This window comes from Ammospiza caudacuta, chromosome 4, assembly GCF_027887145.1.
Source record: "Ammospiza caudacuta isolate bAmmCau1 chromosome 4, bAmmCau1.pri, whole genome shotgun sequence".
NCBI classification, from domain to species: domain Eukaryota; kingdom Metazoa; phylum Chordata; class Aves; order Passeriformes; family Passerellidae; genus Ammospiza; species Ammospiza caudacuta.
The window spans coordinates 63,802,154-63,828,147 of NC_080596.1; the positions used below are offsets into that span (position 1 = coordinate 63,802,154).

Here is a 25,994-nt window from a genome sequence, read left to right on the forward strand (position 1 = left end):
ACCACAAGGATAAGGAGAAATATCAAAGCTTGGACTCAAATATATTTATGTGCTACAGCTGCTATGTTCCCACCAAGTGTTTGGCTCATTCTAATCTGACAATTCAGTCCTGTCTGCTTGTGCTTCAGGTTGAAGAGTTTGTGATCTCTCATATCATATCAGTAGAAAACAACTGAGCTTTAACAAGGTAAGTTAGGATGCCAGCAGTGAACTGTGAGAGCTGAAGAACTAGCAAATGTTTAATTCTGCTGCCAGTGCCATACAGAAACAGGTATCCTGCACAGCTCATAGCTTGAATGCTACCACCTTTGCATAATTCACATTCTTGGTGGAAGCTGGAAGCTCCCTCACCCAGAGTCAAAGTTCTTCCAGTCCTTCCTGCTGTAAAAGTCAAATGTAGCAAAGATTTTTAATCAGGGTAAAGAAATTCACTCTCATAAGATTTTTAACTCTGTGCAGCTCTTCTGAGAGATGGCTCTGCAACAAAACAAGGGAGAACCAAGCATAAGGTAGTTAAGCAAGATCTGTTTTATTTAAATGAACTGGGAATATTTTCTCAAATTAAAAATAGAAACTTTTAAAAATCTGCAATTCTGAACATTACATATACACATATGCTACATACTGTCAATTAGAAATGTTTCCATTTATGACATAAAAATGAAAAATTTAAGGTTATTCCAGATTAGAGACTGGTATCATTTTTAAGCATTTCTTTAAAATAATAATAATGATGTACAGGATTATCTCTACTTCAAGACAATGAACCCTGTTTGAAACAAAGTTAACAATACTGATAGATGAAGAGATACTATTTTAGATCAGTATATTGACCACTTCACCTGCCAGAAGGTTTTACACTGGTAACAGTTTTGGCCTTGTTGATAAAGTCTACTGTTAGCTAATTCAGCAATTCAACCATTTGCCTAAATTCGGTGAAATAACTCTAACAGTACAAATGTTAACTCCAATTGCTAAAAGACTTGAATTTCAATATTGTAAATCACAGTATAGTATTATTTAGCAAAAATACTACCACTGCCTCCAAAAGAGTCACAGTGATACTATTAAGGACATTACAGAAGTGGGTGTGAAAGAAGAAAAGGAAGTTAGAGAATGTAAAGCATTCCAAAAACTGCCAACATAGGACATCCCTCATGCTCTTTTTGAGTACTACAGAACTCTAAAAAGCTTAGCTTTTTCACTATATTATGCATCCCACACACCCCCAACCCTCCCACCCAAAGTTTGTTTTTAAACTTCTCCAAAAAGTCCCTTTCAGTTCTATACAGCAAAACCCACTAAATATTAAATAATTAGGAAAAGAAAAAAAAATAAAAGAATAGAGGGAGAAAACAAAACTGACAAAACTGCAACTGAGCTTCTCAGACGCACAAAGAGACACTGTGGACCCCATTACAATCCAAATTTAGTCCAATGTAGTCATTCAAGAGCACCAAATAGCAACACTGATCATGCTGGTAAATTCATTTGTGAAGAATATTATACAATATTAAAATCTTAACTAAACACTTAGAAGTTTTAAGAAAAATGTATATACAAAAGTCTCTGGTATACAAAATGTATTTTTATGTAAACGTGTATGTACTGTATTTAACACAAATCAACAATTTAAGATAAGAACTTGAACAATTTAAAGAGAATTACTAGGCAAAGGCTGTTAATCTAATTAATTTACATACTGTGATGTAAGGTAGAAAGCCCAGTGTAAAAAAGTAAAAAACCAAAAAAACATTTTAATCCAAGCCTTGAACAGTGGTATTTGAGAGGCAGTGCTCTGATCACAAAATATTCTGTACAGTAGTTTATGGCATAACATTCAATAGTACATTTGGGATTTACAGTACAGCTGACATAAAGCAAGTGGCTCAGGATCTGTCAGATGAATGGAAATGCCAACACCCTTGGAAGAACAATGATGTACTCCCATGGAAGAGTCTTGAGCCTCATTTATATAGCCTGGAAATAAGAACAAAAAACAATTCAGGAAAAAATTTATAAAGACTGAATTTCTATCTAATTTAAACACAATGAAGGGATATATTTGAATACAAACATCAATATGACTGAATAACTTTTCTTGGGTTTAGACCTTACAGCATACTCCTGTTACAGCAATCAGAGCAGCCTTCCTAAAACAGTAAAGTAGTAATAGGTCTAGAATTGATTTATTACTTACCCCTCAACATTTCCAGTATGTGCTACCACTGTTCCACAGAGCTACACGAGAAAAAGAAGAAAAACCACATTAAATAAACCCATTATTTTCTTTTGTCCACAAATGGAACAGAAATACTGTGTCTAACTTGGGTGAGACAAGCTCAGTTGGCCTAAGATAGTCTCAATGCTTTACTCATTTAATTAAGTATTTTTCAATCAAGAGGAAATAGATTCATGGTTTTCTCCACCAGCCTCTCAGGTTATTTTTCTTTCATTGTAGAAATAAATACTTGGATTGCCCATTCAACACCCCTCTTTTGTAAATTTAATCCAGCCTCACGTTTTGCTCTCACAAAAATGGTGGCTGCATTTGAGGTCATTTGTGTCTTTGACATGTGTCTAAAAATACCTGTGTGAGACATATATACCTCATGTAGCTCTTACTTGTACTTAGATATCTTACTGTTATAAAAATATTTGCATCTCTTTTCAGCAAAATTATCCAGCGGATTTTGAAGGATAAAAAAACCCCAAGCCCAACCCTATGGCACTCCTTAAACCTGCAAAAGTAGAGGTGTACAGAGATCTAATCAAAGTAATGTCTTTCAAAGTATATCCAAAAATAATTTGCAGGAAATGAGAAAAATCAAGGATACCGTAAAAGCAAAGAGTATGCTGAAATTTGATTTTATTCATATGGGAATGCCACACTGAGAAATTCAAAGCATGTATGCCATAATTAGCAGTTTTTCAAATTACCTCAAATTAGCACATCAGAAGACAGCACTGCATCAAACTGAATCTTTAAATTTTATCATTTTATCAAAATAAGTCAGGATTGAACTAGTGGATCTTTGTGTAAAAGATCATTTTATGCTAGTAATTTTGAGGTTGTTCAGCAATGCTGAATTAAACTATTTATCAATGACTGAAATATTTTAAGAAAACATGCTATGAACCTCAAGAATATTAGAAGTCATATTAAAGATGCAAAGATCTTAAAAGGAATTCTAAGGCCTGGGAAATTATTAATTTTCTCTTATGTAAAACATGGAAAGTCCTTAGATATGCCAATGGAGATTTTTTTGGACTTAAACTCCTCATCAGTTAATGTGGGGAGTAAGCTTAAGCTGCAGAGCAGACCATAACAATTGTGATAATAAATATCACTAAAAATGTTCTTATATAAAGACTTCCTTCAGAAGGAGATAGGGAATGCAGATTTGGTCAGTAAATAATGTAAAATACAGTCCCAAATAATAGTAATAGCCATCCTCATTATCATAATCATCATCAGATGTAACCATGAACTCTTCAAGACCCAAACTTTGAGCTCCCTCTATTCACCTGTTATTTAAAGCATAGTGCTATCTTCTCTACAAACACTCAGCCTATACCTTCAGTAATGAAATTGCAAAGGCAGGCACAGTGAGCTACAGATTTTAATAATAAATTTAAACTGTTCTTAAGCAACTTGCAAATTTTGCAAAACTAAATAAGGAAGTTGTGGGATATAGAGTATTATCCTCCTGGAAACTGAGTCTTACAGCTAGCTCATGTTTTACAGCACAGAAGCTGCAGAGGCAGAAATTAACTCCAACATCCTCCTTTTTTTGAACATAACCTGAGCTTCTCCTACATTCTAGTCCTACCCATGCACAAACACCCATTTTCTATGCTCATGCTTCCTGCATACCTGGAACACTTGCCTTTTACACAGGAGATCTCTTCTCACCATTTACAAAATAAAACTACTCAGGATGCATTTCCATCCTATCATTTTCATCTGCTATCAGAGCATTTTAATAGGTTTGTCAATTTAGGACCAACCACTGTGCTGACTAAATACCTGATTACATGGATTTAAAGATCAAATTTACCAATTACTTTGTTAAATTGCAGGAAAGTACTTCTATGCCTGGTGTTAAGTAAAGAATATATGAGAAATATACATTATACTGCATTTGCTATAGTGAATAATCATGCAAAAAAACCCCCAGAGAATTAAGAGAGTCACTTTAAAGCATGGAGAAAACTGGAAATGTGATTAAAAGAGAAGCTGAAGTAAGGACACATGAAGGCATGCAGTTTCAGACTTGGTTTACCTTGTAAAAACAGGATTGTGTATACCATATAAATGCTCTTTATGATAACCATTATTACCATTTTCCATACTGTAATAAAATAAATACACCAAGAAAAACCATGTTAACTATAAGATGCACTATGTACAATATGGCTTCTAAGACATGTACATGGATGATGGTATTATATGCAAAGATAAACTGTGTCTTTACAATAGAATATAACTTTTTCTTTGTAACATTCAATAGTTATGATATAATTATAATTTTATAGTTTATAGTATTTTCATATTCTCCAAAAATCAATTAAATATTTTTCTATTCTTATTGAGTTGGAGACTCTAATATAATCTATCAAGTCTGGAGAAACAGAACATGTTACCTCTTTTGAAGTAACAAGTTACATTAAAAATATAAACCCTCCCATATTATTAAAATAATTTCAATAAATATCAGCAAAAGTCTTACATTTTCATGGGTATATTTTTGAAACTAAAAAACACAGAAAAGGAGGAGTAATTAACTAGACTCTAATAAGTGAGTAATTTCAGCTGTACATGCCTGTTTTCTGCTCTACTGACTTGTGAATGTGCAATGAAAAACAACCACTGTGAAATGGGAGAAATGCAGTACACAGGCTAACTGAACAATGAGCAAAACAAGGAGTAGAAAAGAAAACAGTAAAAAACTGACAGGAAAATACATAAGAATAGTTATCATAAAGTAAAATGCCAAGTCCCTGAGACAGAGGAACTGCAATTGAAAAAGGAAAGACTGGTTAGGAATAACTAAGACAGCAAGAAAGCAAATAATTAATTAAAGGAGACTACAAATCAGGCACAATTCACTTTAACAGGTTACTTAGCAAAGCTAATAACTTGCACATTTGGAGCTTATTTATATAAATGCTGCTCAGAAAGCTCTAAAGACCTCATTCTGGCATAAGACTCTCAAAGTCAGAGCCAGCACTATCTGCATTCATGGCAAGTCAAGGCTACCAAAGGCCCCCTGCAGGAAGCACTTGGCAGGCACTGACCCAAACCTGCAGCATTACATATGAACATGCAGTTCTAATCTGGGAGCACAGGTTTAACAATTACACAGCCTTCACATGAAACACGAGAAAAAACATTTTAATCCATTTGCCATTTAGTTTGTTTTGGAATATATACTTACTCATCATAAACATCCTCCGTATCCATCCTACGATAGTATTTAGAGAGTTTTACAGCAAAAATTATGGCAGGAATTAGAAACATTGAAGAGCCTCCCAAACCAAACCAGAAGGTATTCTGAAATAAAAGCAATAGAAAAATCAAGGAAAAAAGGTCATGGAGAAAACTAATCTGTAAAGTACCAAACTCCTGCTTGATATTCTAACCATTGTTACCAAAAGAACACAGTAGAAATTAGTTCTTGCAGTTTTTGTCAGGAGTTTCCAGCACTTTTTAAGGTGCTTCATAACTTGCAAACTGCGGCCCTGTTTGTGTAACTAATTTCATTATTATACAGTTGAACTGAGTTATCACCTGGTGTTAAAATGATGATTTTTCAAATTTGATTTGTATTGGCTGGAGGCATTTTTTGACTTCCAAGTGACTCAGCTAAGTTCTATCATCAGGGGAATCATGGTCCATCTCTCACCAGAGGGGTAATGGTTCCACAAAGGAGAACAGAAGCTCTGTAATGTCTGAACTAATCAATGAGTATAACACACACTGGGAGGTTTTCATGGTTAAGCATTGCCAAAACTAAACATTTCATAAGTTAAGCATTATCAAGGCCAGAGTGTTTTGGCTTTGGCTGATTACATATATTGTTGTTAGTGGGATTAGGATCTGATTAAAGTGCCATAAAGCTAAGTAATAGTTTAGGAGGCATTTTAGGTACCTTCCAGGCACATGGGTCTTACTTTACTTTTAATACATGCTGTCTTCTTTCCAAGTCCTTTTGGCAAGATAAAAAAGGCAGTATTTCCCTTCTATCCTGCTACAAGTCATGCTCAATGTCCCCAACATACAGAAATTAATCAACATCTGTCTGCTACAAGTCTAGTAATAAAAACTTATTCAGGTTTTCTAGATTTCAGGAAAGATACCTGAAAAAGTTTTTCCTTGGTATTTTCTACTTACTTCCTGCCCACACCTCACCTTTGTAAGTTAGCAACATTTCCAAATGAAGCTTCATGTCTTTATGCTTTTCCATTTTCCATTTCAATGTGTTTCAGAGTCAGTTAATTTTACAGAATTCCTGCTAATAGAAGCTTAAGTTTACTGAAAATCCAGAAAGTCCAGCCTTGTGGACTTTGGACTTGATCCAGATCAGAACATTGTCCTTGCATAACTTTTTGTGTGATAATTTATTATCTTCAGAATAGTCGAGCCAGAATAATTAAACACAGATGTATGTTGACAGAGGTTTCCCTTGATGCCCAAATTCTGAGTAAAAAAATGTTTCTTACCACAGAATCAGCTATATAGCTGCATAAAAAAATATCTACTGCTGTATCTATCACATTGGCAATAGGCTTGCATGCTGCTACTTCCATTGAGATCTGAAAAAAATTAAATTACAGTTTTAAGTACCTAACAGAATAAAATAATAATCTCTAAACTTCCTTAAGTTACAGTTTACTAAATTATTATGTCTTACTCTATCCAAATTCAAAATAAATAACAGTAGGATATGCTATCAACTGAAAGTCTTTTAAACATCAGCTTACTTTCTCAAAGGCTGCAGCTGAAGAGAGAAAAACAAAACAAGATGCTAACGACATCAGTTTGAACTATGCAGGGTCAGGTTGAGTGAAGGACTGGCAAAAATGGTAGATTTCAGGCTAGCCCTGAAAATGATACTGTTAAATTTGCACTTCATTCCAACCAACATAACTCATCATTTAATTCTGTAAATGCAACAAAAGTATAGGAGACTGATTTTCCCACTCACAGTAAGAACAAATGTATTAAAACCTGAAACAATAAAACACACTATCAAAATAACATTATTATAATTATAATTATTATTGATTTTATTACTAATACTATTTAGCTTTCTTATTTTTAAACACAGCTTCTCTCAATAAAGTAAACGCGCCTTACCGACTCCTTGACCCACTCAGTGTACTGCTCAAAGTAGCCAATTATGGTATCCATGTACTTTTTTGTCTCCTAGGACAAGATCAAAAAGAACAAAAGCAAATTAACCTCTAGCTCTGTGACATCATAAATTAATGTACTTTCATCAAATAGAGCTTACCTGGACAATAACTTGAGAAGCATTGTTATTTATGAGATCCTGGGCAGCATTAACAGCACTAATGACATTTTTCACCTTAACCTGGACAGGAAGAGATGGTGTTTAATATAAACAAACAAATCCCCTTCAGGCTGTTGCAATGGCTCTATGGCCACTGCCAGGAACCTACTCTCTTGATAAACCAGTGTCACTCTCTTGTCAAAACCTGACAAAATTGCAATTACAGACAGAACATGAGCCTGCCTAAGGACTCATGATCATCTCAATATTGTCTCATTGTGAAAAAGGATGAGTCAGTGGTTATGATGTGGCATCTTTTCCTGGAACCTACATAACTAATTTATATATTAGGATAGGTTTTATCTTCCACTCTCTTTCCTTAAATCAATGTCTGTATATATATATACAGTACAGACACACAAAGTGCACAGGAAGAAAACAGTGGCCCATGTACCATCACAACAACTCTTAATGACTGAACTGGATTCTGCACAGCCAGAATATGCCTCTAACTACCTGAAGGACTGAGATATTTTTTCACACCCCCATAAATTCTCTCACAGAACACACACAAAGGACAGTGTACACAAAGCCTGAACACATAGAGATGTTTCTTAAATATACTTTAGAGTCAAACATCATCCTTTCTTTTCAACACCTTACATCATGGCTTCTTCCCTCCTGACCCAGTTTCAAGTAACAGATTCTAACAGATACCTAGCTGCTCTGCTGCTGTGGATGGCTGAAAACTGTAATGAGAAGCACTAGGGTAGGTATGGCCCATAAAGCTGCTGAGACTGTGACTGTGCTACAGGGGGGCTGTATTCTTGCTACCAGAGCCAAGGCAGGCTGGTGGCTGAAAGGTTTCCTTCCAGGAAAGCAATCATCCTGCTGCTCACTCTCTGGCAGAGTGAAGCCAGCTGGTCTCACTGTGGTGCAGGCACTGCTGAGAGGGGAAATGTGAGCTGCCCTGGAAAAGCCTCTCTACAGATCCAGCACCCCAGAGCAAGGCTGATGGTGCAGAAGCAGGAACACGAGTAAAACCTAAAGAAACAGATCCCAGTGGGAGCTGGGCATGGAAGAAAAGCTGGTTAAGGATGTGAATCACACAGCTCTCTTATGTCAGTTGTACTTTTGCATTGTGTTTTGTGGTTGTTCCCTGCAGGTTTTGCTTTCAAGGATTCTAGAAAAGAAATCCCTACATTCTGAGGAAAGTTAATAACACACTATACAGACTGGCACTGAAGCCTATTTTATCACCTGACAGTTCAGGTTACAATTCATAGTCCCAAAACAATCTCAAATTTCCTTTTTTTTTATACTCCTTTACACAGGAGAGAGATCTAAATCCTTATTACTTCCTCAGTGCATTACAATCTCTTGCAATAATGGAACACCTAGAAATAGAAGAAAAACTCTGCTGAAAATATATGCCCTGTATATGTGGCAGAATGATTTAAAACACAAAAATGTTCCTGTTGCCAGAAAGAAAAGCTTACCATAAGTTCAGATGATGTCCTCTTGAGTAACCTAATGCTCTGATTTAAAGTGCTCTATTGGAAAGGAGGGGAGAAAAAAAGCTTCAAGTACTTATTATAGGTAAGAGCCCACCTGTTTTAAGTTTATATTCATGCTTTGATCTTCTACAAATTATTTTGTTATTAGTATTACATATCACAGTGTATACAACAGTAACAACAGCTGCATCAAAATTAATACATTGTGAGTTTAATCACTGAATCAGTACTTCACCAACAGCAGTGATTTAACTAAAGTTAGATGCTATAATAAATTAGGTAAGACTGAAGATGGAACAGTTAAAACTCAGACCCAAACGTTCAGAGAATTCTATACTGTGCAATTTCTGAAGGGAAAAAGCACTTACCCTAGCTTTAACATATTTCTTGACAGTCAGTTTTGTAAAAGAAAAAAGAGATGAGAATAATTAGGAGTTAATTAGGAAAGAACAGCATAGAATCAGAGTGGACCAGAAGACCTAGTATTTTTCTGCAAGTGATACAGACACACAATATCTGATGCTAGGATAAACTAAAAGTCTTCATGATGTGTGCAGGAAAAAGCAACACCTAACATACAGGAGAGTCACAGCTTGTCACTACACAAGGCTGTGTCAAAATCAGGCAGATGCAGCTCTTTTGCATCTTTCACAGCATCAATAAAAAAACTTTGGCTCTACATTCTACTCCCAGCAGTCTCCAATTCCAATACTGTTAGGTGATTGCTAACTCCAAGAAATAGTGTCAAAGTGATAATAGCTTTTATTACTGAAGACCACTGACAAGCAAAAAAAGAAAAAGAGTGGCTATGGGGGCTTTAGGGTTAAGAGTTTTGTAAGGTTCTCCCCTGCTTCTTCTTCTATTCATATATAATCACAAATAGCTATAGAAAAATAGGAAAAAGGCCATTAATTTAGGCAGCATTATAAAACAGCAGCATTTTAAGTAAAAAAATTTCCTAACTTATTAAACATATACTTCAGACAGACAGATTACTTTTCATTGACACAACCTGTGCTTATAGAAGTCCAGCTTCCTAACCTCTTTAAGATATTTAGAGATTTGCATTTTCTACAAATATGTTTCAGTATTGCTTTAATGTTTTACCATAGCTTGCTCCAGTGGAACAACTTGCTGGTTATGAATCATTCGAATGTTGTTTGCGTGTCCTTTTAAGGCGTTTTCCAGGGCTCCTTTTGGCTGCAAAAAATGCAATTATGCACTATTGTTCAATAACCTCAAAGCTTTCCAACAAAGCAAAAAACAATAGAAGTTACACATCCACTCCAGAACAGCTCATGCTAAAAATGGGGTATGACAAACTGAATTCCTCAACACAAGAAGGGGTGGGAAAAAAAAATCACTGTATTAATAATTCAAACCTCAGCAACCAAACCAAGTATACTACCCTGCTTATCTGGCTATAACATTATCAGGACAGATTTAACTGAAGAGAATTTTCACATGATGCACTAAGTAATTTTAAATACAGAAGAGTGAGCACATCTCCCTTGAACTCACCAGAAACTTGACTGCAAGAACCCTGCAGCACTGCACCCCAGCTGGGACAAGCACCTCCCAGTCATGGCTACTTGCTTTTGTTTTGGAAATGTGGACATCACCCTGAGGCACCCTCTGCTTTGTGAGGGCACAGAACTCTAAGTATTGTCAGCCAATCACTTGGAAAGGCACCTGTGAAGGGTATTTCCTATTTTTGTGGCTCCCACCTTTCAGCCAGAAGATGTGAGTTTCTGCTCTGATTTTCAAGTCCAAATGCTTGTCTGGAGCTCATGCCCATTGCAAAATACGATAAAATTTGGTTTTACTCTTAGATAAAAATTTATTTTCCATTTCCTTTTCGTGGCAAAACCATTTGGTTCCCTGCATACACAGTGAATACACACTGCTAACTCCATTTTGAATGTGTAACAATGGCAGACCTCAGTGCTCAGAGATGTGTTTGCTTCCTGTGAAGTGCTCATGTGAGCACTCAGCTGGGTCACTGAGCAGTTTCACGATGCTTCATCTCCTGTACTGAGTGAATTCCTTTACCTAACACCACATGTTGTTGTATTGCTTCCTCCTCCATACTCTGACCCCTTGGCTTGATCCAGGTTTTATTCAATTTGCTACCTTCAGTCTAAAATGCTACATTCAGTTTTGTGTCAGGTGCCAAAAGATGCAAACTAGACACTCAAAATTAATTAATTCCATAAGTTTTTAGGTTTTTTTTTAATTGGTTCTAAGAGCTATCACTAGTAAAAAACTGAGATCATAAAATATCATTGGAAATCAGTACCATTTTTTAAAGTAATCTAACATTGTATTATTGGGGTTTTGGCCTCTTTTTAAAAGACATCTCACAGATTACACAAGATAGCAGCTAAAGGAAGAAATAAAAACATCCACTGTAACAGTGAACACATTTACTTATTTACACAATTCTTTCTTTTATATGAAGAAATTACTCTGTCTGATCTATTCTTAAGTCTGATTCTTCCTTAAGAGTCTTTGACAAAAAACAGTGAAAGCAACCTACCAGCACAATGCACTTTCCTTTATGGAACTATGTTTGAAGAACCCCAGCTCTCACTCAAACCCAGAGCTGTCTAACCTTGACATGAGTGCATGAGTGGCAGGAAAACCCTTCACCCAACAAAAAAACCAGCAACAAGCACGACTGAATGATGCAAGACATAGAGCAAACACAGCAGGAGCCTCCTCCTTGAGGAGGGATGGATATCTGATATATTCCCAACAAGGTGGTCTCACTCTGATCATCCCTCAGTGATCCAAGCAATTGCACATGTGCAACATAAACTCTTCCTCCTGCACTGCAGTGCAGGAAATCTGTCTTGGGCTCACCCAAACCATGACCCTCATTCTGGAAAGTGAGCATGACCTGACCTGGACATGCACAACAAACAGATCAACTGAACAGTCACTGCCAACACAGATCTGGGCCACCTGCAGATTCATTGGTGGGCAATGTTGTAGCAATAGCCTCTGACCACTGTCCTGCATTCAAAAAGCCTTTCAGATAAGAGTTTCCTTTGTGCATTTTCCTTCCACAATGGAGCTCCAGTTCTCATTACAGTCCTTAAAAGCTGCCATAGTATTAATTTTGCATCTAACCAATTTTTTTTCCAACTGGGACCCTAAAATGTAATGGGAAATACTGAAATGAAGCATTCCCCTCACTGCCCAAGCAAAGAGTGGAATTTAAGAAAATACATTTTCAAAGCATGAAAGAATACACAAAAATCAATAATTAGCAACATTTAAAATACAGCTCCTGCTGTTCTTCAATATTTTTCCTTACATGACATTGCAGCACGTGAGTAAATGTTTGAAGTACAAAAATTCTCCCACATAAAGTCTACCTTGCTATGTATTTATACTCATAAGTTATATAAATTATATATTTTATGTATTATTATATTGTTGAATTGGACTTACCAGCTGATCTGCTCTTGCTTCTAAATCATTAGCAAATGAGAGAAGATCAACCTTGGTAACACTTTTATTGATCTGAAACAAGATGTGAGCAGTAAGAAAAGGATTATGGTGTTATTTTACTTACAGACAGTTTGCACTTAATGATATCACCTACTCTTGTCTACTCTCTAATTTTTTATTTATTAACTTGAACTTCTTAAGTGCTTTTTTCCCCAGCTTGTATGAACCCTCAAAACAGTGTTTCACACATAAGCAGATTTTTCTGTTTTGTCCATTGGTAAACAAACATTTTATTATATGTTTTGTCCCAGTCATATCTGTAGTTGAATATAGTCTCACCTCTGTCAAATATGCTGAAAAGTCTATCCCATCTATTCCTGAAGAGCTGAAATTCAGAAGATTCTCCTTCCCAATTTCATCCAGCAGAATGATTTTGCTGAGGTTTATCTGAATATGTTCAATTTTAAGTGCTACATCTTCTGTATACTGAGAAAGAAACAAAAGAAAGTACAAAAGTAGTTTGCAACCAGAACACATTTTCTACAGCCCCTGCCCAAAGCATCCTGTCCTTTTGCTGACTCCTCATTACCATGAAGAAGCACACATTGATTTTTTTGCTCACATCAGTTTAATTCAATGAATTTGAAAAGAATCCACCAGGCCAAGTTCTAACCTGCCTTTGTCTCTTCCATATCAACAGATTACTTGCCTTCTATTCTGCTTAACTAACATCCCTCCAGGAAATGTTATCCTTTAAGAATGTCAAGTTGTACCCCTGGCCCTCAGTAAGGAAACCTAGAGAAGTCAGTATCTCAGCTGTGGCCAGGACAGACACAGGACTGGATGAGACTTCTCTAAATACTATTTTACCCCAACTACTTCCAACCAAACCAGAGTAATTCTTAGAACCAAGGTACACAATATCCTGGATCAACATAAACCTAACTGGAATCAGAGGATAACACACCCACACAGGTGTTTTTTATATAAAAAGAAAACTGTCACTGAGCACCATAAGCAGTCTTTGGAAGATAGCATCCAACCTTCCACACAAGTTTCAAAGTTAAAACAAATGTTATTATCAGCACATTAAAAAGCACATCAGAAAATCTTCCCTGACCCACTGAGACTGGTAAAAAATATCTTATTTGTAAATCAACTTCTTTCCTTCAGATTAGCTTGGGCAGCTCTTCCCTCCCTGTAGGATGTTTTGTATGTAAAACCCAAAATCCCATAAAAAACCCAGACATGCTATTTGGTGTTTCAAGAGCCAACATCCTTCAGAATCATGCACTCATTCAGTTTCTTTACTTACCATACTAATATTTAAAAGCTCATTGACATTAAACAGATATTCTAGGTGAAGGGAAGTATAAATTCCTTTGTTCTCCTTGCAATCACTGAAAGAATACAAATACACAAATCAGCCTAAAAACCACCTTGAAGACCAAGTATTAACAGAACGATTAACAATGTTTTCTTATTCTAAGAAAATCAATCCCTTAGAAAACAAAATACTGACTATATTTTTTGAAGCTCAGTCAACATGAGAAGTGATTAACAATTTCTGAAAGATGCAAAGTATTTTATCAATTAGCTTGACTAATATTGTCATACAGTAGTATGCTGACTATCTCTAGTAACTCATACATAGGAACAAATTGGTTTTGCTTGAGAATCACTAGAATCAGAATGTTTCTGGAACATGTGCAATATTTTGATGTGCTCGAAATACAAAGCACAGAAGATACCACAAAACCAGTATGCATAAATTGAATGAAATAAAAAATAGGTAAATATAACTGAATTAAATCTTAATCATAACTCTAATACCTGTACACTTTTTCAAAAGTCAAGTTAACATTCGGATTTTTAAAGATGATGCCAGCAAGATAGTTTTTCCAGTGCTTATTTAGTAAGTAAGGTGTATCCAAAACCTAGAAGACAAAATTCAGTAATGTTACTATAATTCCAAGTTTCTTTATGTATTTATTCATATGTGGTCTTTTAACACACCTAAGCTTATCACCCACTAAGGAAAATACAAGCAAAACCAGTGAATTCAAACTCTCTGGAGCATAAAATGAGTATTAAAGCTCCCCATCACCAAGGAACAACTGAATCAGAAAAATCTGTCTCCAAAGGAAGACATGCATGCAGTATTAACACTGCAAAGCAAATTTTAATTAAATTAAAATTAAACCAAGAAAGGATGAATGTCTCTATTTGGTTTGTAAGGAAGAAGTAAAACCAGATCCAAATTCACTTCAAGTGAATGATATGCCATACAGAACAAAGGACAAGACCTTTGGGACTCATGGGGATTCTATAAATTGTTTAATAACATGATTAACCTCACCTTGAATAAATTTTTATCTTCAAAGGGCTCACAGACCAATTTTTCTACATTTCCACCTGTGACAAAAGTGAGCACCACTACAATCATCAGCACCCAGGAGAAAAGAAAACTGAATCCAACACCACTGAAAAAAAAGTTGAGTAAGTTTTTGCTTTATAAGAACACATTGTGTACACACACATATATATATACACACATACTTGGAGCAACAGTGAAGCTAACAGCAGCTATACAGAAATATGAAAACTGATGGTTAAAATAGTTCTGTTTTCCAAATATGTTCTTGCCCTCTGAAACATCTTAAATGTTTCAGCCCTGTGAAGTCTTCAGCTAAAATGCATTTGAAACCTCACATTAGCATTGGGCATGCAAACTGTTTTAAGAATTATATTTAAGGGACAAAATACCATACAATTTTCTTTTTTAAATTCAACTCTCTTGTGCTCTCAAAAAAGTTTTAGACTTTCAGATGCAATCTTCTCCTGCACCCAGCAGAAATGACATTAAACCCCTCCTAGGCACTTTTCAACCTAAAACATCCAGAATACTCTCAGAAGGTGAAGTGTTCCCTGTCTCCTAGCATGACTTTTTTTGAAACTGAACAAATGTTCCAAGTCTACTAGAAAGTTATGAATTCTCTCATTTTTTCATTTTCCAAAGGGACTTGCACAGAAATTCACTGGCCACAGAACTTGCCTTATAACGGTCAATTCAGAGGTTTTATCCTTCAGCTGTGATCCTCAATGAAAGACAAACTCCAAATCCCCAAGTCCCCCAATCTGAGTGAGTGAGATCAATATTTATTTCTATTCTCAACACATACACTTAGGTCACAAACCAAATTTTCATATCTACGTCCTTCAAAAACTCAACCAAACCAACTTTCTACCTTTATTTTCTCTTTCCCTGGTAAGTGGAACTTACGCCATAAGAAAGTTTCCTCCAGTGTTGGAGATACAGCCTCTGGTTGTTGGAGAAGCATGTTTATCATACCCACAGGTGCCACACAGCAATCCAAGGTAATAAAAGACCAGAATCAGGACCAACATGCAGCAAAGAATGAGACAACCCAGCCATCTAAGGAATAGAAGATAAATTCTTGGTTATTTTCACATGAAGAACACACTGAGACCTTCAGGAGACATCATGCAATACTATATTCCCCAATGCCCCATTTGTGGCTCTGTCTGAGCAACCAGTGCCAGCAAAGATACACATATCTGCTACACTAGCACATATTTTGGGCCAGCACACAGGCACTGGATTGCACTCAGCTGCTACTGAAGGACTGGGGAACACAGAACAAGGTGTTCCCCAGGTAATGCTGGTGAACTGGACTAAAGTGTCAAAGTGCTCCAAGTGGAGCAAACAATTACTCAAAGCAGATGTTCATCAGCAATTTATTCATTAGTAAATGGAGAAATTTGTGAATGTGGACTAGCCATTGGTCATGAAGTACAAAGTTGCTCTTACTGTGAGACTTATTAACAATTTTGCACATTGTGCTAGGCTTGTAGTAAATAAATATATTTAAGGCTGTAAAAACCTAAGCTTTATGTGTCTGGGCTGGACTGCTTTCAATGTATGGAACAGCTAATGAAACTTGATCAGGAGAAAAATCTTGGATAGGCAATGAACTTTCATTTTTATCAATTACATCATGTAACAGTTTTATCTGTCCAGGTATTTGGAGCATAGCCATTTATTAAACATTACACATCTATCCTTTCTTACTCTCCCAATGCCCTCTGCACTAATTTTTCCCTTCTGTCGTCACTTCTTCAGCTTTTATTTTTAAAGTTCCCTTTTCTCTTCCCTGTACTTTTGTAGAGAAAAATCTGTAAAAGAATTATTGCAATGAACATGTACGGACAATAAAAAGAAAAATATAAATGCTGACAGGCATATTTATAAAAGGATACCTATTAAGAACTACAAATAATGCACCTGTAATTAAGAAAGGAATAGATAGAAAGTAATTTGGGCAACTACAGGCTTTATTGGTGTCATTTGTACTTGAGGAACTGTTAGGTTAGGTTTGACAAACCAGGTTTTTAAATGTCATACAGATGAGATATATTCTCCTGTAGCAGAATAAAACAATATATTTGATTAAATGCAATATGAGCTTCAATGAAAATATCTATAAATTTGTCAAATTAGGGCTCACCACAAAAACAGTCAGATAAGAAATGGGCTAAAGGTAAGATTCTAAGCAAGGTTCTAGAAGTTCAGTTTTCTGTTCACTTTTATTTATCACTGCATTAAAGCCAGCAACACACATTCTGTAGTAGTGAAATCAATTATGGCACAAACACAGAAACAAATATTGATTATAAAGTCAACCAAAGTATCAAATAAACTGTAGGGAGAATTTAATGAGCTTGTGGACAGAGATGAGTAAATCTGGACAAAGACAGATCGTATGAAATGAAAAGTTTTACAAGTCAAAATATGAGGTTACTCAACTGTAAGAAACAATATGTCTCAAGAAGGATGTTTTTCTCAAGGTACATTCAATCACAAAGGCCAGTAGGGAGAAGCACAGGTGCACGAGGATTTACAAGGTGTGAAGCAGAATCCCTCCCACTCCTGCTCTGCAGTACAAAAGGTGCAGTAACAATGGATTGGCTCCAAGGCCTTTCTGGTCCTCTGCCCTCACAATTCACCAGAGACTCAATGGGAACAAGATTTAGATAAAAGGTCACCCTGGCATTATGAAATAATCAGTTCATTTGGGTGCTGTGTCTTTGACATCCACCTGTATCTATCCTTCCTGGAAAAGACCTGAAGGGCTGCAGAGCAGAAACCACATCTTGATCTGTGGTGAAACAAGAGGTGGTTTGTGATCCACTAACTGATTATACAATCCAGTTATTGATTAGCTGTGCTTCTTGCTTTTATCAAAATGCCAGTTACAAACAACTGCTTTATACATCTTTCTTTCACTGTGTTCATCGTTACCCATTTACTTTCCTTTACAGAACATTAAAATGATACAAAGTATTAACAACAGGTAGCACTTCAGTCCTGCCTTACTTCTTGTACATACCTGTAGAAATCATACTGCTCCACTAGTGGAAAATAATCTTGAACATATGCCTCACTCTGTGTAAGATGCACCATCAAATCTGCCAAAATCTTCTGAACAGGGAGTGCTCTTGTGAAGGTAGTAATGTTTGAACCAATGGATTCCAGCACACTTTTGATGTCTAAAAGAACAAACATATTTCACTGTTACAGATTCTTAGAGGAAATTCACATTCCATTTATGCATTATAAAATGTTATTAAGCCATTTGCCACATGAAACAAGCAAGCCATGAAGACAAGTGTGAGGAAAACACAAGCAGGCAACAAAAGCATCAAGCTTTGAAGTAGCACAACAGCATTTCAAAATGCACACTGTGTTTTAGCATTCAGTTTAATGATTCAAGATGCAGACATTGAGCCAGAGATCTTCCTCCTTCCTCTCATTATAATGAAAGTGTCACTTTTTATCTAGCCAACCTAAATCTTGCTTTTCATGCAATATTGCAAATTAAACATTAAACACTCAAATTAAACACTGAGCAAGACAATTAGCCACCAAGTTTACAAAAGAGAAGAACAGAATCTATTTAAACTCCATATCTTGGGAATACAACACTGTGACAGAAATTGGACTGCCTATATTGAGAATCTATACTAGTTATTTTCAATCTTATTAAAAGAGATTACTTAAATGAACTCATTCCAATTAGTCAGCAACACTCCTGAGGTAACAATCCATTAAGCTATTTTCCCCTCAGATTATGACCTAAAATGCTGCCTTCTACTTACAGTTTAGATAGACATTATTTAGATATACAAAGACATGATTAATTCACTTATTATTCATATTGTCTCTGTGTAAAATGCAGTTCCTCTATGCTCTTCCCTTCCTTCAACTGGAAACATACTTGAAAAAAGCAGGATGTGTAACTACAGGTTCAAATTTTGTGGTAGGCAATACTTTCTTCTTTCTCAAAACACAACTGGACAAGCCTTTGTCTGTTTGATGATTACTCCTCAAATTCAACCATGTAATAAATCACAGCTGTTTTAGAAGTTTACAGATAAATGCAAATTTTAACTCAAATTCAGTTTTTATACAAACAAAGCCCCAACAATTTATAAATAGATAAATTATGATGTTTTGTCTGTGTTTACACATCTCAGATATGGAAAATGAGTAAGGCTGCCCTAGCTTTCCTAATGAAAAGTATAATATCAGTTTTAGAAAACTGGCTCATTACAGGCAAGTTCACACAGTACACTATGCTTGTAGGTACACTGTGCTACATTTTGCCCAGGAGGGGAAGAAAAAAAACCAAACCAGAACAACTTACAAGGAACAGCTGTTTACATATAATGCAGAACAGGTCCACAATGCAAGAATAAAAATTAGAACAGATTAGTAAACATATGCTATACTACCATACAGGTACAGGCAAAGAGCAAAAAGTGTAAAGCCTAAGTAACAAAACAACTGAGACACCATTTCAGTTATCCTAAAGGCGTATTTGACTTTCACTTCACCATCTACCACATCTTAAATCAGCAGTAGGAGGGGGTCAGCTTTCCTAACATCACACTCCTAAGTATGTCACAAACACACTGGTCAAAGAAAATTAGTTTTTCAACCAAATAAAGCATCAGTGTGAAGTGAGGATCACAAGATTTCTCATTACTTGAGCAGTAAAAAGCCTAACAGATGAAACTCCTCAATAAAATACCACATGGTCTATTTTTAGATTTAATTTAGAGTTGTCATCATGACAAAAGTGCTTTCTATGTTTTTTTCCTCTGGCACCAAATTTTAAAAAATTGTAAAATTTCACATTTTCATTTTTCATTATATTTAGCAAAAAAATTATATTACCAATAAAAGAAAATAAAAACATTAAGCAAAGCGAAAAGATAGTTTGTTCTCACCTGATAAAATGTTCCTGGTTTGATTCACTACCAAGTCTGGAGTATCATTAAATGCTGCATAACCCTAAGAAAAACACATTAAAAATTATGGCATATTTCTCCTTGTCAAATTGTTGGCAGGTTTTTTTCCTTTTATTTAAGGATCAAAAGATCAAAAGTACACACATACTAAAATGTACATGGTAATACTAAGAAAAACATGGTTTTATCACTGCATATTAGAAAAGGTAAAAGCAAAACTCTAAATATATTTCAGCTATAGTTTGGTCTCCAGAATATTCCCTGGAGAAAAAAAAAATTCTATATTTAAATACACATGAATCAGTCACAGATCTCATACTTTGCTGCCTGTCAGGTCTTATAGCTCATCTAAAAGCCAAAAACACACATATGAAGATTCACAAAGTGAAAGGAGTTACTCTGCACCAGCCTAACACCTCCTGTTTCCAAGTCCATGCCTTCCAAACACAAAATCCATATTACAAACAATGAAATACAACTGCCTCTAATGAGATTGCAATGCCTTCTTCAGTGAGAAGGGGAAAGAAGGGGCCCACACTATGGGGACCAAGGTCAGCAGCTCACTTGTCAGGAAGGACAAACCATGGCAGTGGGCACAGGAAGCCTTACTCCCTGTAAGCCTGATCATGCAAAGCAGGAAGGGGCCTCAACCCCTACACACAGCCTTTGGTTTCAGAAAGTGCCTTCTACTCCTAGCACATGTTTTCAGATTCCTAGATTTTTCAACCTCTCAAACTAAGCCATTCTTTTCCTAGGTGAAAATCATGGGTTTTTTGTGTAAAGTTTTGCAAAATTACTAATAGCCATTACACTTGGTCCATTGCACCAGATGTATGCACATAAAGAATTTGAAATAAATATTTCAAGATAGCCAGAATACAATAAGACTAATTCAGAGACCATGGATTTTTTTATTTCTTTAGTTTGAACCAAAAAGTAGAGAGCATGCTACTGGATCCACATTTCTGTCTTTTCATTATCAAGGACTGTTCTTTCAAGCAGACAACTTGTGAAAGATTTTAGATTTGTATTATCCTGGAGATTCAAAGCACTGCATTCATACTTTCACATGTTAAATCCTGGCCAAACAATGAGAGATATTCAACCATGAAGCAGGTTGAGGTGGCAACAAAAGAATTCTGATTGAGAAACCAAGGGGAGTCAAGTGATACACATATCCCAGTTTATTCATTAAGAGTTTAAAAATCTGTCAAGAAACATACCTTCTGAACCAGACTAGAAAGGTCTATTTTAAGGACATCATTGATCTTTGCAAGCTGTGAGCTCACACCTGGCAACTGGGAAGGAAAAACATGCCTGAGTCACATAGAAGCAGCAGTTTTGCAAATTCAGTAAATATTTCAAAGTTAGGAGAGAGGGTAAAGAAACTAAAGTGATCTTTAGGAGAATCTTCCTAAACACTTGTGAAACCTTTGCTGTACAAAAGCAAAGCTTAACCCCCAGCATTTCTGGGAGGGCAGATTACTTCACAGCCCAGAGCAGCAATTTAACACAGCTGCTTGACACACATTTTATCCTTTTCTACATAGAAGATTAAAAGAGTGACTGGAATTACCTAGAAACACAGAAAAATGGAAGGTCACTTATCTCACAAGTGACAGCACACACCAAGCCACTGAATGGCAGACATACTACTGGGCTTATTCAATGTCAGACCCACTACTGGGCTTATTCTCACTTTGAGAGTCTGAAAAATATTATTAAAAGATCTTACCCCACTAAAATTGGCATTGATGTTCAGCTGAGCTAATGAATTCCTGATGATGTTGCAGGTTGAGGCAGCCTGAGCCGCATTGCACGCAGAGTCATTGAGGGTGTTGCTCAGGTGCATTTTAACATCTGTCAGGTTTGCATGAAGTCTCTCTGTTCCCTCCTGCAAAACCTCTACAGAGACACTCACATTTTCTAGTGCTTCCTTTGTTTCTCTGATGGCTGCAAGGATGTGAATTTAGAAAAAAAAAAACAACTTTTGTTAGAAAGCAGCCTATAGGTACAGACATGAAGAGAAAGTGTACATGCATAAATCATAGGATCATCTTAAAAATACTGATTTAATTACTGCCTCCTTCCCAGAAAACATCCTAGCACAGAAAATTCTAGCACAGAACATGTACTTCTTGCAAATAAAAATATATCACTTATGCTTTTCTACACAGAGCAAGTAATGTGCTCAGGTTACTTTTATTGGTATTTCATCCACTTCCCTCTTTTCTACTGTTTCCCTACCTCTCCCTTCTCAGTGGATTCAGTAAAGAACTTTAACACTTGGTCACTAGAAACTAAAAGCTCATATCAATCAAATTGTATTCTCAGTATTTTCCTTACAATCCAACTCACAAATCATATGGCTGCAAGCTGAAAGGTAAGGAGATCATGTTGCATCAGCCAAGCATTAGTGAGTGTTCCACGCTGCCTGGCTTTAGAATCCATCCCAATCACACCAACCAAAAGAAAATCAAAATAATCCCAAACACTGAGCAGGTGTTTGGTAAACAAAGAACCACACAGACACAACTAAGAATACACAAAGTTACAAAAACAAAGTGCACTTCACACCACATAAGGTTTTGTTGTGCTTTTTACCTTTGATAGCCCTTTCCACTTTGACTTCAAGAAAAATGAGAAATAAAGCAAAAGAAAAGGAGAATGATGACAAGTGAATGAGAGAGAATTCATGGGTTAAAAAAAAACCAACCAAAACCAAAGTGACTCAAGTCCATAGATGCCTTCCCTTTGCTTTGTAAGCTGTATCTGATTCATGAAAAAAGAAGCCTTAAATGGAAAAATAATAAAGGAATATTTTCTCTAAAAAGAGAAAGAACTAATAATGAGCAATGCCAAACTCAAAGATATAATGAAGAAATGCTGGCTAACACTCTCATAATAATCTTGGCAGTGTACAGGAAAAAATCCCTGACTAATCTGAAAATACTTATGGCTATAATAATAATGCAACTCTAAAAGGACAGTTTTCCTAGTTTCCCTTATATTCAGCAGAAAGGGACAGCAACTTGGAGCAGGAAATTCAGATTTCATCCCTATTCAATGACTGCCAAAACTAAGTATCAACAATAGCACATAAATTTTGATTTAAATTTTAAATGTATTTATCAATCTTAAGATGTGTAAAATCCTCTGTTTAAAAGAAATATCCAGGCATGTAGAAGAATGGTAAGTTGACTCATGGTACTGCACAAAGCTATCCATGCTGTGTCTGTTTTACCATGGCAACAGAATATTATTATACAACAACATGTACATCTTTACCTCCTGCCATTGTCAGAGCTGCATCAAGTGCAGGACGCACTTCTTTTCCCAGCTGTTCTTGAACTCTGCTTCCAAGCACAGGTCCAACATCTGTAATACGGAGAGATAAAGATAACCAACACATCATACACTAGCTCAATTTCAACTGTCTCTTAAACTACCTGCTATCAGACTCTTTACTTAACAAATACATGTATTATGTATATATATATATATATATGTATGCTTATATATAAGTACAATTTCATTCATATATACATATACATCTAAATAAATATACACAAATTTTTGAAATTTTTCTAAGGCCTAACAGTCAGAACTTAAGTGACAGAAGATAATGCAGAGACACAATTCTGCTTTAGCTAGCTATAGTTCATAAATGAAAGAAGTAAATGAAAATATGGTGGAAAATATTCATGAACACTTGACCACATGGGTAAAGGCACATAAGTTTCAACAAATTCCACAATGTGTATTTCACTGCATTTACTACTTTTTTGGGAAGGATTTTTTCCACGATTTATCTTCAAGTGGTCCAGCATCTGGACAGGAATTTTGTGGCACAGTCTTTCACTACACTCTATGATGTCATATTGCAAGAGAAACTAGGAAGTGGGTTCTTTTCCTTTCCCCTGTTCCTCACGTGTCCAGCAGCATCAAGGTCACCCCCAAGCCAGCCCTGCTGCAATCCCTTAAGCTCATTAAGCCCCTGTACCTCGTGCAGAACATCCAGCACGGACACCACAGCCCCAGCTCCTCCAGTGTCCCTGCCCACAAACAAATGAACCTTGCTGCAGCAAAGCAACAGAGAAACACTGAGCAGAGCTGGGTGAAACACTCTGATGTGACACATCCTTTAGGTAATCACCAGGACCTCTCCATTATCAGATCACAGTAAACTGATTTTTCAGTTGTTTTCCTTTTGATGAGATGGGAACACTGGTACAGAAGCATCCCTTCCTGTCAGCACTATCACGTCTGGCTTGGGTTGAGAACTTCTACCAAATATTAAACATTTTTCCACATTTCCTTAAGGTAGGCAAACTGAACTCATCTGCAGTTCTCTGGAGATTCCTACTACTGTTGATTCCCTTAGGAAAAAATCCTTCTGTAGCCAGGCATCACACACTTAATTCTGATATTTCAAGAAAATAAAAGTTATCTTTATTTCATGATTCTCTCATCACAGACCCTGTAGGATCTGTTAACTAACATTATAAATTTGTCTTGAGAACAAATAAACATTTAATTTGAAATTTCAGTTAGGAGTGGCTGGGATGCTTCAAGCTAATACTTGAAATACAAACATCAATTTTTTTATTATTACTGTTATTATTATCATAGACTTAAAGTTTACATCTATTTTTTAGACCAGAGTGCTCCTGCTGAGAATTAAGTAGGAAGACTACTTACCTACTGCTACCACTACTTTTACAGGCATATTCAATGTGCAATAAAGCCTCACATAGACAAGACATATTAACCTTAGGGTATGCAAAGCTGGCTGAATTGAAAACTACTTTTAATATACATTTTAAACCTACACAGAAGCAGAGATTCTGGACATGAGAATCAATTTATTATAAGTGGCACAATGCCACAGCTGCACAGTTTGATCCCAGCAACAATCCCTCAATCCAACAATGAAACCTGTATGCATTTATAAACACCTGGCAAACAATGCACCTTGAATCATTGTGTGTACTGATTATGGTCAGCTCCTTCTAATAGGAATTTTGGAAAGTGAATCTTAAATTACAAAAAAATCCCAGTCAGTTTTCTGGTTGTTTTTATTTACTGAGAGCTTGAAATATGATGCCTAATATTGTAACTGTGCTGAAGGGGAAAGTGCAGCAGCTCTAATTCAAATTTATCTCCTGCTCTTCAACTGCTTGTTCTGAAATGGCAAATACATTAAGCAGCTTTAGAAAGAAGATAAGCTTATAACTCAACTCCTAGCTGAACAGAGGACAAAGGTAGAACAAGAAAAATAAACAGAGATCTCTCTCACTGGAACTATCACAACTGCTAGTAGCTCTGTTCCTTGATATTTGGCTCCAATTTTAAGACCTGAGGACAAATATTCCAAAATATTACAAAACTGAAAAGGAAAATAAAATATTAGCCTGACTTATTGGATAATAATTTAATAAAATACTTTTATTTTGGGAAATACTATGCATTATACCAGCTCTGAGACATATTATGTGAAAAGGATTTTAGTCTCATTTACCACTGAGAACAGCACTTCTATTTGAAAACTATATTCTCATAAATGAAATTTCACTTTGCACTATGAGCTAATTACATTATCCTATTGAAGCTTTTAAATATACATTGCTAATCCCCTTTAAATAAAAATACTTACTATTTAGGTCAGACAATGCTTTATCCTTAGTTGTGTTGTACTGGTTCACCAAGTAATCAATTTGCTGAGAAGAAAATTATTAAAAAACTATTAAAATAACTGAAAAAAGTAACACTTTTGAATGTGTCAAATAGTCACTCTGAAACAATCAAAGTGTGCAAACCCCTCCAAACACTGGCCTTCTACTGTTTTCAACTAACCAAGTACTTTACTTGCCTAACAGAACTGCACATAAAGGAGGTGTTTGACTGGGATATCTACTTAACTGGAACAGCTCTGTGCTCAACGATTCAGCTCAAAAATATCAACTAGCAGCCACAGTGGCCTTAGGGAGGCTTCAAGTCAGTCAGGCCAATAAGGTTTTCCATGTCTTCAACTCTGTTACTTGATCTTCTCTGGCATGAGTTCCTCCTTCATGGAAAGGCATGGCATTGATGTGGTGGCAATTTTGAAACAATTCACCAAGAGAATGGATTTGTGTTTGGGCAGCCTCTCAGAGCTTCTCTT

General features: G+C 36.0%; 1 protein-coding gene across 11 annotated transcripts in view; it reads right to left on the minus strand.

Moving 5' to 3' along the window:
* Positions 1–505: 505 nt before the first annotated feature.
* Positions 506–25,994, minus strand: part of PROM1 (prominin 1) — a 61,057-nt gene continuing 35,568 nt past the window's right edge. For 2 of the 11 annotated variants that reach the window (XM_058803223.1, XM_058803221.1), the window contains 22 exons: positions 25,488–25,551; positions 23,120–23,209; positions 21,567–21,784; positions 21,055–21,129; positions 19,811–19,874; positions 17,908–18,067; positions 15,780–15,932; positions 14,856–14,979; positions 14,330–14,433; positions 13,812–13,896; positions 12,836–12,982; positions 12,497–12,568; positions 10,145–10,237; positions 9,406–9,423; positions 9,020–9,073; positions 7,521–7,601; positions 7,364–7,432; positions 6,727–6,819; positions 5,442–5,557; positions 4,287–4,355; positions 2,201–2,241; positions 506–1,980 (listed from right to left, as the gene is read on the minus strand). In XM_058803223.1, coding sequence (XP_058659206.1) covers positions 2,223–2,241; positions 4,287–4,355; positions 5,442–5,557; positions 6,727–6,819; positions 7,364–7,432; positions 7,521–7,601; positions 9,020–9,073; positions 9,406–9,423; positions 10,145–10,237; positions 12,497–12,568; positions 12,836–12,982; positions 13,812–13,896; positions 14,330–14,433; positions 14,856–14,979; positions 15,780–15,932; positions 17,908–18,067; positions 19,811–19,874; positions 21,055–21,129; positions 21,567–21,784; positions 23,120–23,209; positions 25,488–25,551 — 1,968 coding nt within the window. In that variant the 3' untranslated portion in view covers positions 506–1,980; positions 2,201–2,222. Of the gene's footprint in view, positions 1,981–2,200; positions 2,242–4,286; positions 4,356–4,780; positions 5,019–5,437; positions 5,558–6,726; positions 6,820–7,363; positions 7,433–7,520; positions 7,602–9,019; positions 9,074–9,405; positions 9,424–10,144; positions 10,238–12,496; positions 12,569–12,835; positions 12,983–13,811; positions 13,897–14,329; positions 14,434–14,855; positions 14,980–15,779; positions 15,933–17,907; positions 18,068–19,810; positions 19,875–21,054; positions 21,130–21,566; positions 21,785–23,119; positions 23,210–25,487; positions 25,552–25,994 lie in introns of those variants that run through there. The other 9 variants (XM_058803225.1, XM_058803222.1, XM_058803229.1 and 6 more) reach the window with 7 other exon arrangements.